General features: G+C 47.9%; 2 protein-coding genes across 2 annotated transcripts; one reads left to right on the top strand and one right to left on the bottom strand.

Moving 5' to 3' along the window:
- Window positions 1-339: 339 nt before the first annotated feature.
- On the bottom strand, window positions 340-3,084 carry lamtor2 (late endosomal/lysosomal adaptor, MAPK and MTOR activator 2). The gene is made up of 4 exons (XM_058053446.2): window positions 2,890-3,084; window positions 780-942; window positions 591-680; window positions 340-509 (listed from the first exon to the last, which is right to left on the bottom strand). Exons 1-4 carry the CDS (start codon window positions 2,955-2,957, stop codon window positions 453-455), a joined length of 378 nt encoding a protein of 125 aa, XP_057909429.1. The 5' UTR covers window positions 2,958-3,084; the 3' UTR covers window positions 340-452.
- Window positions 3,085-3,319: 235 nt separating this feature from the next.
- On the top strand, window positions 3,320-14,218 carry LOC131105658 (uncharacterized). The gene is made up of 7 exons (XM_058054030.2): window positions 3,320-3,419; window positions 3,633-3,820; window positions 4,754-4,873; window positions 4,970-5,026; window positions 12,643-12,858; window positions 12,983-13,102; window positions 13,202-14,218. Exons 2-7 carry the CDS (start codon window positions 3,644-3,646, stop codon window positions 13,268-13,270), a joined length of 759 nt encoding a protein of 252 aa, XP_057910013.2. The 5' UTR covers window positions 3,320-3,419; window positions 3,633-3,643; the 3' UTR covers window positions 13,271-14,218.
- The last annotated feature ends 200 nt before the right edge of the window (window positions 14,219-14,418 follow it).

The raw sequence follows: 14,418 nt of genomic DNA, 5'->3' as shown, positions 1-14,418 counted from the left end.
TCTTTCAGAATCTGCACCTATTCCAGCTATATTTATTTGGCTTTCCGAAACGTCAGTTTTAATTTATTTCACCCACCGAAGAACGCCCATATAAGGAAGACACACAAAAAAAAACAACTCTCTGAAACCGAGCATTTACAGCGGTCCCTAACTTCTTTCAGTGCTCACTTCCAAATGTGCGAACCTCATTATCTGAAACTTTAGCATCGTTTAACACTATTCGTTTAACACTACATTCTCACAACATTTATGGGTCAGAAAAGTGGAAAGCGCATAACAGGTAACTTTCACTTTCAAAACTTGTGAAAAGTCACAGAATAAAAAAAATGGAATCAAGAATTGTAATCAGAAATAGTTTATTTTACACATTTGACATGAAACAAGCACTTTAGATCCATATGAATATTCCAGGATAGAAAAGACTAGCGACCAGCGTGTGGGCCACATATGGGCTAAGATGCTGCTACCTGGGTGAGCGGTTCTTCCAGGTATTGGACCAGAGCCTCTGCCTGCAGACACGCAGCAAAACAATAAGACATTTTTGACAAAAATGACTGATTCATGACAACTGCTGGCGTTGGAATTCTAACCTTGGCTTTCAGCATCCCAAAGCCCACAGTCTCCTTGGCGTACATACAAAGAAGCAGGTTGGCCACCCGTGTGATGGCCACCCTTCCCTCCTGAGGTAAAAGCAGACACAACATCACACATTTTACCACTTAGTCAACTTCCAAAAGGATAGTTTGTTGTGTCGCTTTGAGGAGAAACACGTCTCTTACCATGCAGTCCATGAGTATGAATTTAAGTTTGTCTTCATTGAAAGCTTGGTGGCCGTTCTTGTCGTATGCTGCCCAGATGTTGCTGGCGATAGCAGCGGTGACCCGAGCGTCAGTGTCGCCGTAGCCAGAGTACGCCAGCAGGGACCCTTCGTTGTTCAGTAAACTGTGTAAAGTTAAGGTGTCTTAATACACACGAGACTGATATTTCACAATAGAGTGGATCCGGAAATGGCCCGTAAAATGCCAATTTTTTTACGCTCTACGCCATCCATTGTATAATGTATACGTTCTCACCACCAATGAGTGATGAAAGAGAACAGATACATAACGGATCTAGCCTTTAGCCTGCAAGTTAACGCATGCAGCCACATTTGGTGCCGCCGTTGTTATGTCACACATGTATGATGGATTTTTTAATTACTAGCGACTGAGGGTGAATGAGCAAAAAAAAAAAGCACAAATGGCTGGGTTCCCTTACAAATGCATATGGTAATGGTTTTATTTCATTTGAACATGCATCAGATTCCAATTGAGTGCATCCCATAATCAGTTCCCAGTTCCACATGTCCAAAAGGAGTAGGAAGAAGCAAAGCTTATTAAATCCTACCCCTCCATCTGGTACTTTTACAATCACTAACTGTTACATTTGTTCACTTCCTGCTTTCCTAATATGATTTAAGTATTTTTAATTTAATTTAATTTAATTTAATTTAATTTAATTTAATTTAATTTAATTTAATTTAATTTAATTTAATTTAATTTAATTTAATTTAATTTAATTTAATTTAATTTAATTTAATCACATAGCAAAGCAGGAGGTGATATGAGCATCCAATGCCATAATGGGTACCATAGTAAGTGTCAATATAGTGATATATATAGCACATCATGACTGGTTCAAGACTCTTCATCCTTGTATTTAGCAAACATCAACTGCTTGTATTGTTTCTTGAATTGGCTCATCGTTGTGCATTGTTTGATTTCCTTACTCAATCCATTCCATAGTTTGATTCCACATACTGAAATGCTATGGCTAGCATAACGTAGTCCTAGCATAGAAGTGTTTCAAATGTACTTCTTCCCTGAGATCATATTTCTCCTCTCTTGTAGAGAAGTATTGGATGACATTTTTAGCTAATTGCTTATTTTTAGCCTTATGCATTATTTTAGCTGTTTGAAGATGAACTATATCAGCAAGTTGAAGGATTTGTCATTTTACAAATAAGGAGTTAGTAGTCTGTAGGCGGCATTATGAATTATCCTTAGTGACCTTTTTTGCAGTAAATTTAGCCAGTGAAGATTGCTTTTATAGTTATTAGCCCATATTTCCACACAATAAGTAAGATATGGTAGAACCAGAGAGCAATAAAGAGTGTGGAGTGATTTCTGATTGAGAACTAATTTTGCTTTGTTCAATATTAAAATATTTCTGGCCACATTATATTGTATGTTTGTAATATGAGGTTTCCAGCTCATATTTTCATCTATTGTGATCCCCAGAAATGTATTTTCCTTCACCCTTTCAATGTCCAATGTCTATATAGATATTTTAGATATGTTGAAACTCCACAAAAATGCAAGTGCTGATTTGCAAATATGTGTGGAAGCATTGTACACAGGACGTTAGGGGAAGTAAGGTTCCAGCGTCACCAAAACACTTCACTTGTTATCAAAGTTAACATTGACATTTTGTGTTTAGCTTTTAAAAGTGGTTAACCTCGAATTATTTACTAATTAAATACGCTTGTGTATTGTGAATTAAAGTGGTCATTTTCCATTATTTCCTGTGGAAAAGGTGTTTTAAAATACAAGTCAGTCACTCAATACCAGCTACTCTCTATGAAACACAAAAACTCACTGGATCAACACTGGAGGGAACAGGAATACCACTGCAGTTAAGGGTATTTCAAGAGTTGTAGTAGTACTAGTAGTGGCAACAATCAAACTACTACATCTTTAGCAGCATTAGTAAGTACAACCATTTTCCTAGTTTATTAGATATTTCACTCCATATCAGTGTACATCAAGATTTAAAAACATGTAATAACCCTTGCTAGCCATGTATGGTTTGCGAATGACAAATTAGAATCCCGCTGATAGCAATACTTACAGTGTGCTTTGGACTCCATTAGTGTTCGCTTGGCTCAGAACCTGCGTCAAAGCTTTTGGTCGTAACATCACGTCGGGTTGTACTTCAAATAAATAACTAAAAAGGCCGAAACACTGACTTGTTTCCACTGTCACGATACTGTTTATTACACACCCACAAACAGCAGGTCAGCTGATGGTGATGTGAGCTTCCTTTTCCGGGTTCGCAATGCATTCTGGTCATGGTAGTCGTCACACTTGTACTGCGCACTTTCAGCTTAAAGTAACTCATTAAACAATTAATTTTATAGTATTTAACGCACTAAATGAATCTCTACCAAATTATACCACGACTAATCATATACTTAATTGAAAATGTTAACGTAGGAATTTGGCGTACTGCATTTGATGACCACAAGGTGACAGCACTGAACACTTCTCCTGCAGCCACACCCAGTGTGCGTCATCGAGGAAGAAAAAAAAGAACACAGGAAAGAAAGTAACAACAGAACAAAACGTTTCTACAGAAAACACACGGATTCGGATTAGTTTGTAAGTTAGTAAACTTTAACTTCTTTATTTATCAACAGTCGTTTGCTTTTGTGTTAGAGTTGTGTTTCGGTCACGGTTTTCTAGACTTGTTATTGCTGCCAGACGGCGAAAGTAATAAAATTAAAGCTTTTTTTTTTTTTTTTTTAAACCCAGCTTCGCTCGTGCATGTAATTTTAACATGTAAAAATGTAAATGTATTGTATTTTTTCTCAGGAGTCGGCAGGATGTCTGTGACCACGAAGAGGGCTGATGGCGTCACCGTGTTGACACTGACTTTTGATCCCAAAAGTTCCTTACCTCCTATACTACAAATCCTCAAGGCCCTTTGCTACAGCCCCGTTTGCTGCTCGGCGTCCCAGCACTTGAGTACAGTCATGGGGAATTCTCAGTCTTTACTGGGGGTAAGATTTAACATTTTCACCATACATACTATAGTTGAAGAGTGTATGTTGGGGCTGTATGCTTGGAATTCTCACTAGGAGCACAGCTCCTAAATAAATAAAAAAAATGGAACACAGAAAAAATTTTTGATCAAATTTCTCAAATATCATAACTTTATTATTAACAGACAAACAATGTACACAGTACACCGTTCACTCATACATATAAATATTACGCGCTAACGATGGATCTGGATCTGCGCTGGAGACGGATGCTTTGACACTGCGACGATATAATGACAATCGTTGATCTGCTAATTGCATACAATGACAGGGTTAGGGTTAGGGGTTAGGGTTCACACTCCCCCCACCGAGAACGGTAACAAAGTGAACTGCTCCACAATTAATCAAAGATTTTAAATTTGCATGCATGGACTTCTTGTTGATTCTTGTAAGTAACAATGCTCAGCGCTGCCATCTGTTGGCATCTAAACAAACTACACACATCCAAACTACATGATATGGTGCCCTGTGATTGGCTGGCGACCAGTCCAGGGTGTACCCCCGCCTCTCGCCCGAAGACAGCTGGGATAGGCTCCAGCACCCCCCGCGACCCTCGTGAGGAAAAGCAGTAGAAAATGAATGAAGGAATGAATGGACTTACTTCAGGAGCTAAATGCAAATGAGGGGTTGGAAAGCGTACTTTCACAAGCGCTCACGTTTCATTTCTCGACACACAGTCTCTTTTTCTATGCAAACATGTGAGTGAAATGCTGCCACTGTACAGCTTTGGTGTGGTATGGTTGTGGTGTGGTTTATTGTCAGTAGTATGTGGTGGATTGCCCCCGTCGTCCATTGTAAAATATTATATTTAAGAGCAAAGTGTATAGTTGCTCAATTCCTCAGGTCCACCCAGTGTCAACCACCCCCTTGTTTGTGTGTCCACTACCATAGGCTCTACAGATCATGGTCGGCCTTCTCAACATCGGCCTAGGAGTCATCCCCATGTGCTTCGATTACAATGCCTGGTGGAACCGCGATGCCAATTTATTTTCTTTGTGGATGGGATCGGTGGTAAGCAACTGAATGCAACCATCTCTAGAAACCTAAAAACACATTTTAAAGGTATCATTCTGCGATTTTATCTGTTGTTGTTGTTTTGTCTTCTAGTTTGTGCTCTTTGGCATCTTGTGCATTTTGTCCAAGAAGTACCCAAGCCCGTGTCTGGTGAGTAGCATTCTTACATCACCATATATATTTTTCTTTGATTTTCTGTAGAACTTTGAAGAGTGTATTTGCACTTGCACCATTGGAAGAGGTAGGCCAGGGAATGACAGGAATACAACCTCATAAAATACATAAAATACAAAGTAAACACAGTAAAGTATAAATTAAACATTTTGGTGGTTAGAGTGTAGAAAACTTGTTTACAACCTAAATAAGTTTTTTTTTTTTTACATTATAAGCATAGAATGACGCATCTATAGTCAACTTTACACGAGTATTATCCAATATAGTAAACATTCATTCATTTTCTACCACTTTTTCCTCACGAGGGTGCTGGAGCCTATCCCAGCTGACTTTGGGCGAGGGAAGGGGTACAGCCTGGACCGGTGGCCAGCCAATCCCAGGGCACATATAGACAAACAACGGGGCACAGCAGTCAGATATAAAAAGTTAGACATTAAAACCGGATTTAAAGAGGTGGGTTTTTAGTTGCTTTTCGAAGGTGGGAAGGTCAGTGCAAGCACGGAGTGAATGGGGCAAAGAGTTCCAGAGGGTGGGGGCAGCGATGGAGAAGGCTCTGTCTCCCCAGGTTCGGAGCTTGGTCTTACAGGGGAGTGCCAGGAGGTTGGAGTCTGAGGAGTGAAGGGGATGCGGGGGATTGTGTGGATGGAGCAGGTCTGTGAGATATGGGGGGGTCAGATCGTGGAGAGTTTTGTAGGTGATGAGAAGAACTTTGAAGTGAATGCGTTGGGGAACAGGAAGCCAGTGGAGGTTTTGGAGGACAGGGGTAATGTGTTGACGGGAGCGGGTGGAGGTGAGGAGGTTGTGAATACAGTAAAGTCTCGTTATATCGATATCGGTTATAACGAATTACTACTTATTACGATACTATGTTCATTTCCCGGCAAATTTCTAGTCTTTTATGATATAATTAGTTCCGTTAGTACGATACCCGGTTATTATGATAATCCGGTTACTACAATGCCCTTTTCATTTCCCGCCAGCCAATTTGGTCTGCTTATATCGATACAAAAGCAGCTTAAATCAATCTTTGCTTAAGGATTTCAATACCAAAAAAGAACACGGCGAACGGCTGCTTCCAGTCAACTTTATGTTTCACACTTCCACCACCAGAGCGCAGCACACACACCGATTCCCGCACTTCCTGGTTCACAGGTCATGCTCAACCCACCCCACATGTGTGTGCTGCGCTCTGGTGGTGGAAGTGTGAAAAATAAAGTTGACTGGAAGCAGCCGTTCGCCGTGTTCTTTTTTGGTATTGAAATCCTTAAGCAAAGATTGATTTAAGCTGCTCGACATTGTTCTATAATTTTGTAATGCCCCTGGTTGTGGTAAGGAAGACACTCTTCCGGGCTCAGCAGCAGCAAGCAGGACGTTGCCTCATCTGTCAGTGATGATGCCAACAGCAGCGCCTTCAACCTCTCAGGCCAACCTGAAGCATCAGCCACCAGCTCAAACTGAGCTTTATAGGCCTCCCAACTCCCCCTACCGGAGAATTTCAGAGCTTTCATGAGGTCCCACGTGTACTTATGGGCGCGGCCATGTTTGCTCCACTCTGCGTCGTGACGCAGCTCCATCATGGCGGCTACGTGCTCGTTTTGGCGCGAATCGCCGGCCTCATGGTGACCGTGCTCGGCGAACTTTGCCTCAGACATGCCGACCACACGTCCACCCGCCTCCTCTTTTACCGTCGCTTGAGAGTCGAACACGTCAGGCATGTCTATCACGCACTCACCAACTTCCTCCTTCACTTTACTTTGAGCGCCGAAATTGGCGAACATCCTCACCACAACAGCGGCCAGGCAGCGGGTAGATACCGAAACTTCTGACACCAATGTAATGCCCCTGGTTGTGGTAAGGAAGACACTCGCGTTGCCGATGCACTTCAATCGCTTTATTAATAGCGGTCAACAGTTCATTCACACCTGGGCTGCTGTGGGCCACAACCCACGCCAACACACGCACGCCATTCGCTCCTTCCTAGCGCTCTCTCCCACCTCTGACTCCCCAAGCGTCACACCCAGTCTCACTCTCTCACTTGTGACGTGGCACCGTCACTTTCCAAGCCCCGCCCTCTTAAAGGCCCAACACACAAAGTCAAAGATATTACACTGTCCCCCCCTTAATAAGCCCCTCGCCCCGAGGGGTCAACAACAAAATCCCTGAACCGCAGTGGCCTACACCTCTGTCTCCGGGGCCGGCCCTGGCTTGACACCTGTCCGTCACTAGGTGGCGCTGGCGGCTCAACAGGAACAACGGCAATGGGATCGGGGGAACTGGGATCCACCGCATGTTCCGAGCCAGCTGGTGAAGCAGGCCCCACCTCAAACTGGGGAATGTCCCGGCCCCTGTACGGTGCCAACCTGTCCCGGTGCAGGACAACTTTTCTGCCTCTCGGGAGAACCGCAACCCGGTAAACAACCTCCCCGACCCGCTCAAGCACCCTGCATGGTCCATCCCAATGACTGTCCAGTTTTGGGCATCGTCCTCTTTTCCGCTTGGGCGTGTAAACCCAAACTAGCTCACCCTGCAGAAAGTCACGTCCCTTGCTGCGGATGTCATGGTTCCTCTTCTGCCTCATACCAGCCTTCTCCAGCTGATCCCGAGCAAACGAATGTGCCGCCTCCAGCCGGTCCTGCAATTTCCGGGCATACTCTGGTCCTGGGCGGTCCTCTGGGCTGTCTGGCGGCCTCCCAAACGCCATCTCCGCCGGTGTCCGGATCTCCCGGCCCAACATCAACAAGGCCGGCGTGCAACCTGTGGAACTCTGGACAGCTGAGCGGTAGGCCATCAGCACCAGCGGAATGTGCTGGTCCCAGTCCCGCTGATGGTCAGAGGTGAGGATGGCCAGCTGCTGTTGCATGGTGCGATTAAACCGCTCCACCAGGCCATCACTTTGCGGGTGCAGGGGCGTGGTGCGGGTCTTCTCCATGCCCAGACGGTCACACAGGGCAGCAAACGCCCTGGACTCGAAATTCCTGCCTTGATCGCTGTGGAGAATGTCTGCAGTGCCAAACCGGCTGAACATGCCCTCCAGGAGGGCATCTGCCACTGTCGCTGCTTCTTGGTCTGGCAGCGCGTAAGCCTCTGGCCATTTCGTAAAGTAGTCCATCGCACACAGAACATACCGGTTCCCCCTCTCCGTCTCAGGAAAAGGACCCATAATGTCCACGGCCACCCTCTCCATGGGCGCCCCAACCGCTTGCTGCTGGAGTGCTGCATGTGACCTGTCCTGGGGCCCCTTGTACGCTGCACACTCGTCACAGCGCCGGCAGAAGTCCTCTACATCCCGCCGGTGCTGTCCCCAGTAGAATCCCTGACGCAGTCTTTTGAGGGTCTTTGTGCTCCCAAAGTGGCCAGAGCCGGTGCCCCCGTGACATGCCCTCAGCACCGCCTCCCTGAGGGACACAGGCACCACCACCTGCCATCTCTCCTCCCCGGTGGCTGGCTCCTTCCACGCACGCTGCAGCACGCCATCCTTGATGCGCAGGACTGCATACTTGCTCCACAGGCCTTTGGTGCCCACCGATAGTCCCATCACGCTCTCCCAGGGCGGCCTCCTGCCGCTCTCGAGCCAGCGCCGCACTGGCCTCAGGTCGGCATCCTCTTCCTGCTTGTCCGCCCACGCAGCAGCATCCACCGCCTCCAACGTGCAGCACGACGGCTCACCAGCTGACTCGTCACCGCGCAGCTCCCTCTCTCTGGCGTCTCGCCTGTCGCAGTAGCTGCAGCCGTCCACCGCACACGGCCGACGCGAAAGCCCGTCAGCATTGGCATGCTGAACACCAGCCCGATGGATCACGCTGAAGTTGAAGGACTGCAGCTCCTCCAGCCATCGTGCCACTTGGCCCTCCGGTTCTCGAAAGGTCATCAGCCACTGCAGTGCCGCATGGTCCGTTCTGATGGTGAAGGGCACGCCACACAGGTAGTATTTGAAGTGGCGTGCCGCCAGCACAACAGCCAACAGTTCGCGTCTGGTCACACAATAGCGACGCTCACTCTTGTTGAAGACCCGACTGAAGTAGGCGATGACTCGCTCACCTTCCGGCCCCACCTGCGATAACACTGCCCCCATGCCAACATTACTAGCGTCCGTGTCCAACACAAAGGGCAAGGCGGGGTCTGGGGCAGTGAGGACAGGGGCGTTCGTGAGGGCTCCCTTGAGCTTGGCGAATGCCTCTTGGCATTCGGGCGTCCATGCATAGCCCTGGCCACTCTGGAGAAGGCGAAACAAGGGTGCACCGATGCAGGAAAACCCCTTCACAAACCTCCGATAATATGAGGCGAGTCCCAAGAAACTCTTGAGCTGCTTTTGGTCTCTTGGGGCCGGCCAGTCTCTGATAGCACTGACTTTCTCTTCCAGTGTGCTAATACCACTAGCATCCACCCTGTGGCCCAAGAACTCCACCTCTCGCCGCATAAAATGGCACTTCTCTGGATGCAGTTTCAGTCCAGCCGCTGCAATCCTCCCCAACACTAGCCTCAGGGAGTCAAGTGCAGCCAGGAAGGACCTTCCATGGACGAGGACGTCGTCCAGGTACACTAAACACTGCTTCCTGGGAATGTTTGCAAGCACAGTGTCCATCAGACGCTCGAATGTCCCTGGTGCATTGCAAAGTCCAAAACTCATTACTCTGAATTGCCAGTGCCCCCTGGTGGTGCAGAATGCAGTCTTTGGTCTTGACTCAGGGGTTAGGGGGACCTGCCAGTACCCACTGCGCAGGTCGAGCGATGAGAACCACGCGGACCCCGACACAAGGTCCAGCGTCTCGTCCACCCGAGGAAGTGGGTAACAATCCTTCCTCGTGACCTTATTCAGCGGTCTGTAGTCCACACAGAACCGCGGCCTGGCACTTTTTTCTGGGGACCATCACAACGCCAGATGCCCATGGACTGTCAGAGGGCTCTATGATCCCCGCCTCCAGCATGGCCTGGATCTCCTTATCAGCCGCCTCCTGCTGGGCCATGGGCAGGCGACGGGGCCGCACCTTGATTGGTCGTGCGTCCCCCGTGTCGATGTGGTGTTCAACAAGGTACGTGAGGCCCACCTCATTTTCATCGAGGGCAAAGATGTCCCTGAAGTCCCACAGCACTCTCCACAATTGGTCTTGCTGCCTCGTGTCTAGGCCAGCACAGTTCATTTCCCAAATGGAATGGATCGGCTCCGTCCGGTCTTCCACCGTGTGTGGGCTTGATGACGCTGCCCCCTCCTGGGCACAGGTCCTCTTCGGGCGAGCGGACTCTACCCTCGACAACGATGGCTGTTCCGCGATGTGCGTAGACGCGGTGTCAATGGCCACGCCTACAGTCTGTCGGGTGGGAGTAACAAGCTTCACATGCTTGTCTCCCGGCAAAATTATCACAGCAGCTCCCAGGACCACCACAGACCCTGTGGCCTTTAGGAAGTCCCGTCCTAGTATGCACTGGTCGCTCACATCGGCCACCCAGGCCACAAAGGATGTTGAGAAGCCCCCCAGGACAAACGTGAATGTCCCTTTGCCTTTCATCCGCGCTGTCTCGCCGGTCACTGTTCTCAGTTTGGTTGAGGTCGGCTCTATAACGGTCACCGCTGGGACGACGTCAGACCTCACAATTGTGGCTGAGGATCCAGTATCCACCAGGGCCATGCAGGTAACATCTCCAACCTGCACACGAACATGACAGGGGTCTCCCACCTCTGTCCAGCCCACAGTCACAACAGCTGCACCGTTGTTGTACTGGTCCTCACGCACGGCCTCCTCTTCCCGGTTAACAGCAGAAAGGGCCCGTGCCATCCGGGCTACACGAGCCCCGTTTCCCCGCTGGTCTTTGGACTTGGGGCAGCGGCGCAGCAGGTGGCCCGGCCGACCACACCCCCAGCAGATCACAGGGCGTGAGCGGCGATCACCTCCTTCCTCGCGCTGTGCCATTGTTGCATAGACCAGTTCCTCCATCCATGCTGGCCTTTCTTCTGCCTTTCCCACCAAACTCGCAGCCGCAACCGGGTGGGCTGGTGACTGCAGCGCCCCCTTGGCTGCAATCTCTCTCTCCATGGCAAGCGCGAGGGCCCCATCCAGGGTCGTCGGGTGGGCGAGCTGGACATGCAGGCGCAGCTCATGTGGTCTTAATGCTTGAACGAACTGGTCACGTATCAACTCGTCCTGGATCAAGCCCGGCATCCCAGCATAGGCGCGCCGACCCAGGGTCTCGATGTCATGGGCCAGGGAGCGGAGCGGCTCCCCTGGCTGTCGCTCACGGTGCTTGAACTCACATCGTGTGGTGTCCTTCACATCAAACACCCCAAAGCGCCTCTGCAGCGCGCCAACCAGCTTGCAGTAATTAAGCCTCTCTTCCGGGCTCAGCAGCAGCAAGCAGGACGTTGCCTCATCTGTCAGTGATGATGCCAACAGCAGCGCCTTCAACCTCTCAGGCCAACCTGAAGCATCAGCCACCAGCTCAAACTGAGCTTTATAGGCCTCCCAACTCCCCCTACCAGAGAATTTCAGAGCTTTCATGAGGTCCCACGTGTACTTATGGGCGCGGCCATGTTTGCTCCACTCTGCGTCGTGACGCAGCTCCATCATGGCGGCTACGTGCTCGTTTTGGCGCGAATCGCCAGCCTCATGGTGACCGTGCTCGGCGAACTTTGCCTCAGACATGCCGACCACACGTCCATCCGCCTCCTCTTTTACCGTCGCTTGAGAGTCGAACACGTCAGGCATGTCTATCACGCACTCACCAACTTCCTCCTTCACTTTACTTTGAGCGCCGAAATTGGCGAACATCCTCACCACAACAGCGGCCAGGCAGCGGGTAGATACCGAAACTTCTGACACCAATGTAATGCCCCTGGTTGTGGTAAGGAAGACACTCGCGTTGCCGATGCACTTCAATCGCTTTATTAATAGCGGTCAACAGTTCATTCACACCTGGGCTGCTGTGGGCCACAACCCACGCCAACACACGCACGCCATTCGCTCCTTCCTAGCGCTCTCTCCCACCTCTGACTCCCCAAGCGTCACACCCAGTCTCACTCTCTCACTTGTGACGTGGCACCGTCACTTTCCAAGCCCCGCCCTCTTAAAGGCCCAACACACAAAGTCACAGATATTACAATATAGAACAATGTGTCGAGTGCATTATTGCCCACTTTTAATGCAGTACGGCGCAGGATGGGATATATGGATAGTCCGGTTATATCTGTATTTTTTCCGACTCCCGAGAATATCGATATAACGAGACTTTACTGTATATTGTATTTTGTTGAGGGTTTTGGAAGATGTACCATAAAGAATACTGTTGCAGTAGTCCATTCTGGTTGGGATGAATGCATGGATTAGGGATTCAGCGACAGAGATTGTAAGTGATGGACGAAGTCGGGCTATGTTCTTAAGATGGAAGAATGCAGTCCGGGTTAACTGTTTGATGTGGGGTTCAAATGAAAGGGGGGGGTCCAGGAGGATACCAAGGTTGCGGATGAGCGAGGATGGAGTGAGAGTGGCGCTGTCAAATTGAAGATAGAAGTTATGGGTGGGTGTTGTGATGTTTTTGGGACCCATGATGATAATATCTGTTATTATAATACATTTAATATTGCCACTTTGTTTTTTGTTTAGGTCATCATCAATGTGATCCTGAACCTGTCGGGTGTGGGCTTTGCCAGTGTCGCCGTCATACTCTGCGCTATCAACATCGTAGTCTTCCCTGATAGTATGTGGGATGTGTGCCAGCCACAATATGAAGATGACTGGCACCTTGCCAATGTGACAACGATGAATCCTAACGAGAAGGACTTATATGAGCAATGCTTGCGTGGAAAAGCCACAATTATTGTAAGTGCCAATGTAGTGGAGGGCATTATGGGCCTCACTCTTCTAGATTCCCTTCAGTGCTTCATTTTGGTTGTTTTCCAACAAAAACGCATCTGACATCATCTCCAATTCTCTCTTCCGTGAGATGGTCCTGACGGCCATCAATGGAATTCTGCTGGTGCTGTGTGTTCTGGAGCTCTGCCTCGTCATCAGCTCATCCGTGTTGGCCATTAAGGCTCTGAGGCTCAACAAGAGAGATGAGAAGGTAAACATGTTACTGTATTAATTAAGCTGCTGGAGAAATTCATTGGATTCCTAATTGGATTCCTGTCTTTACAATGGATCTGTACCTATTCTCTTTTAGAGTCTGGATGATCCAGAACACTACAAACCGCTTCCGGAGGAAGTTGTCCCTGCCAGCCCTTCAGCCTAAATGGCAATGTTGTTCTTCATGCTGCCTGTCCAGTGTCACCTTTTATATCTCACTGTATATATTCTATGATATTCTGTATTTTTTACACTTAATCAGACATGCTCATCAGGACCGCCTATGAAAAGGAATGGAGTAATCTGACTCCTGACTCGGTGGTGTAATGCTACAGCTGCTGCCTTTAACGGCGGAGGATTTGATCCCAACCCGGGATAGTTTTTTTAATTAGTTTTAAATTTGTTCCTACCGTGTGTTTAAAACTATAGCACTTATAATTCCCATGTATGTTTCCTGCTGTAAGTTGGCTCTGTTGTCAGTTTGGGAGAGAAAGGAAGAGAATAAATGTAGCAAAAACAAGCAAGGGTTATTTGGGGGAAATTTCACGATAAAGCTAAAATGCACTACCATGTTCCATTGTTGAATGTTTCACTATTTTATGGCCATCTCTAATAAGGAAGGGCAAAATTAATTTCATACTTTCATGCAACATTGAACAGTTGATTTGTTCTTTATTTTTGTGTTCACTGATTATCCGAGGCAACGTAGGGGAAAATAATTTAGATGGGCAAAAAAAGGATGGGCCGTGATTAGTGGTTAGTGCGCAGGCCACACAGCTAGGAGACCCGAGTTTGATTCCTCCCTCGGCCATCTCTGTGTGGAGTTTGCATGTTCTCCCCGTGCATGCGTGGGTTTTCTCCGGGTACACCGGTTTCCTCCCACATTCCAAAAACATGCTAGGTTAATTGCCCACTCCAAATTGTCCATAGGTATGAATGTGAGTGTGAATGGTTGTTTGTCTGTAGGTGCCCTGTGATTGGCTGGCCACCAGTCCAGGGTGTACCCCGCCTCTCGCCCGTAGACAGCTGGGATAGGCTCCAGCACCCCCGCAACCCTCGTGAGGATAAGCGGTAGAAAATGAATGATTGAAAAAATCACCAACAGGATGTAAAGACATCATTTCTCAGATTCAGTGGCCATTATCACCTGAATATAGTATAGTATAGTATAGTATACTATAGTATCAGTATCAGTATATACACATATATATATACACATATATTCTGGTTAGTACTTATATTTGTTTGCCACTTGAGTTGTTTAATTGCCACTTTAGTTGTTTCATTTAGAAGTAATTGGCTTTGTTCCTAATT

This window comes from Doryrhamphus excisus, linkage group LG5 (genome assembly GCF_037039965.1).
Source record: "Doryrhamphus excisus strain RoL-2023G ecotype Guam linkage group LG5, RoL_Dexc_Guam_v1.1, whole genome shotgun sequence".
Classification (NCBI taxonomy): domain Eukaryota; kingdom Metazoa; phylum Chordata; class Actinopteri; order Syngnathiformes; family Syngnathidae; genus Doryrhamphus; species Doryrhamphus excisus.
This window is presented reverse-complemented; position numbering and strand designations above follow the sequence as displayed.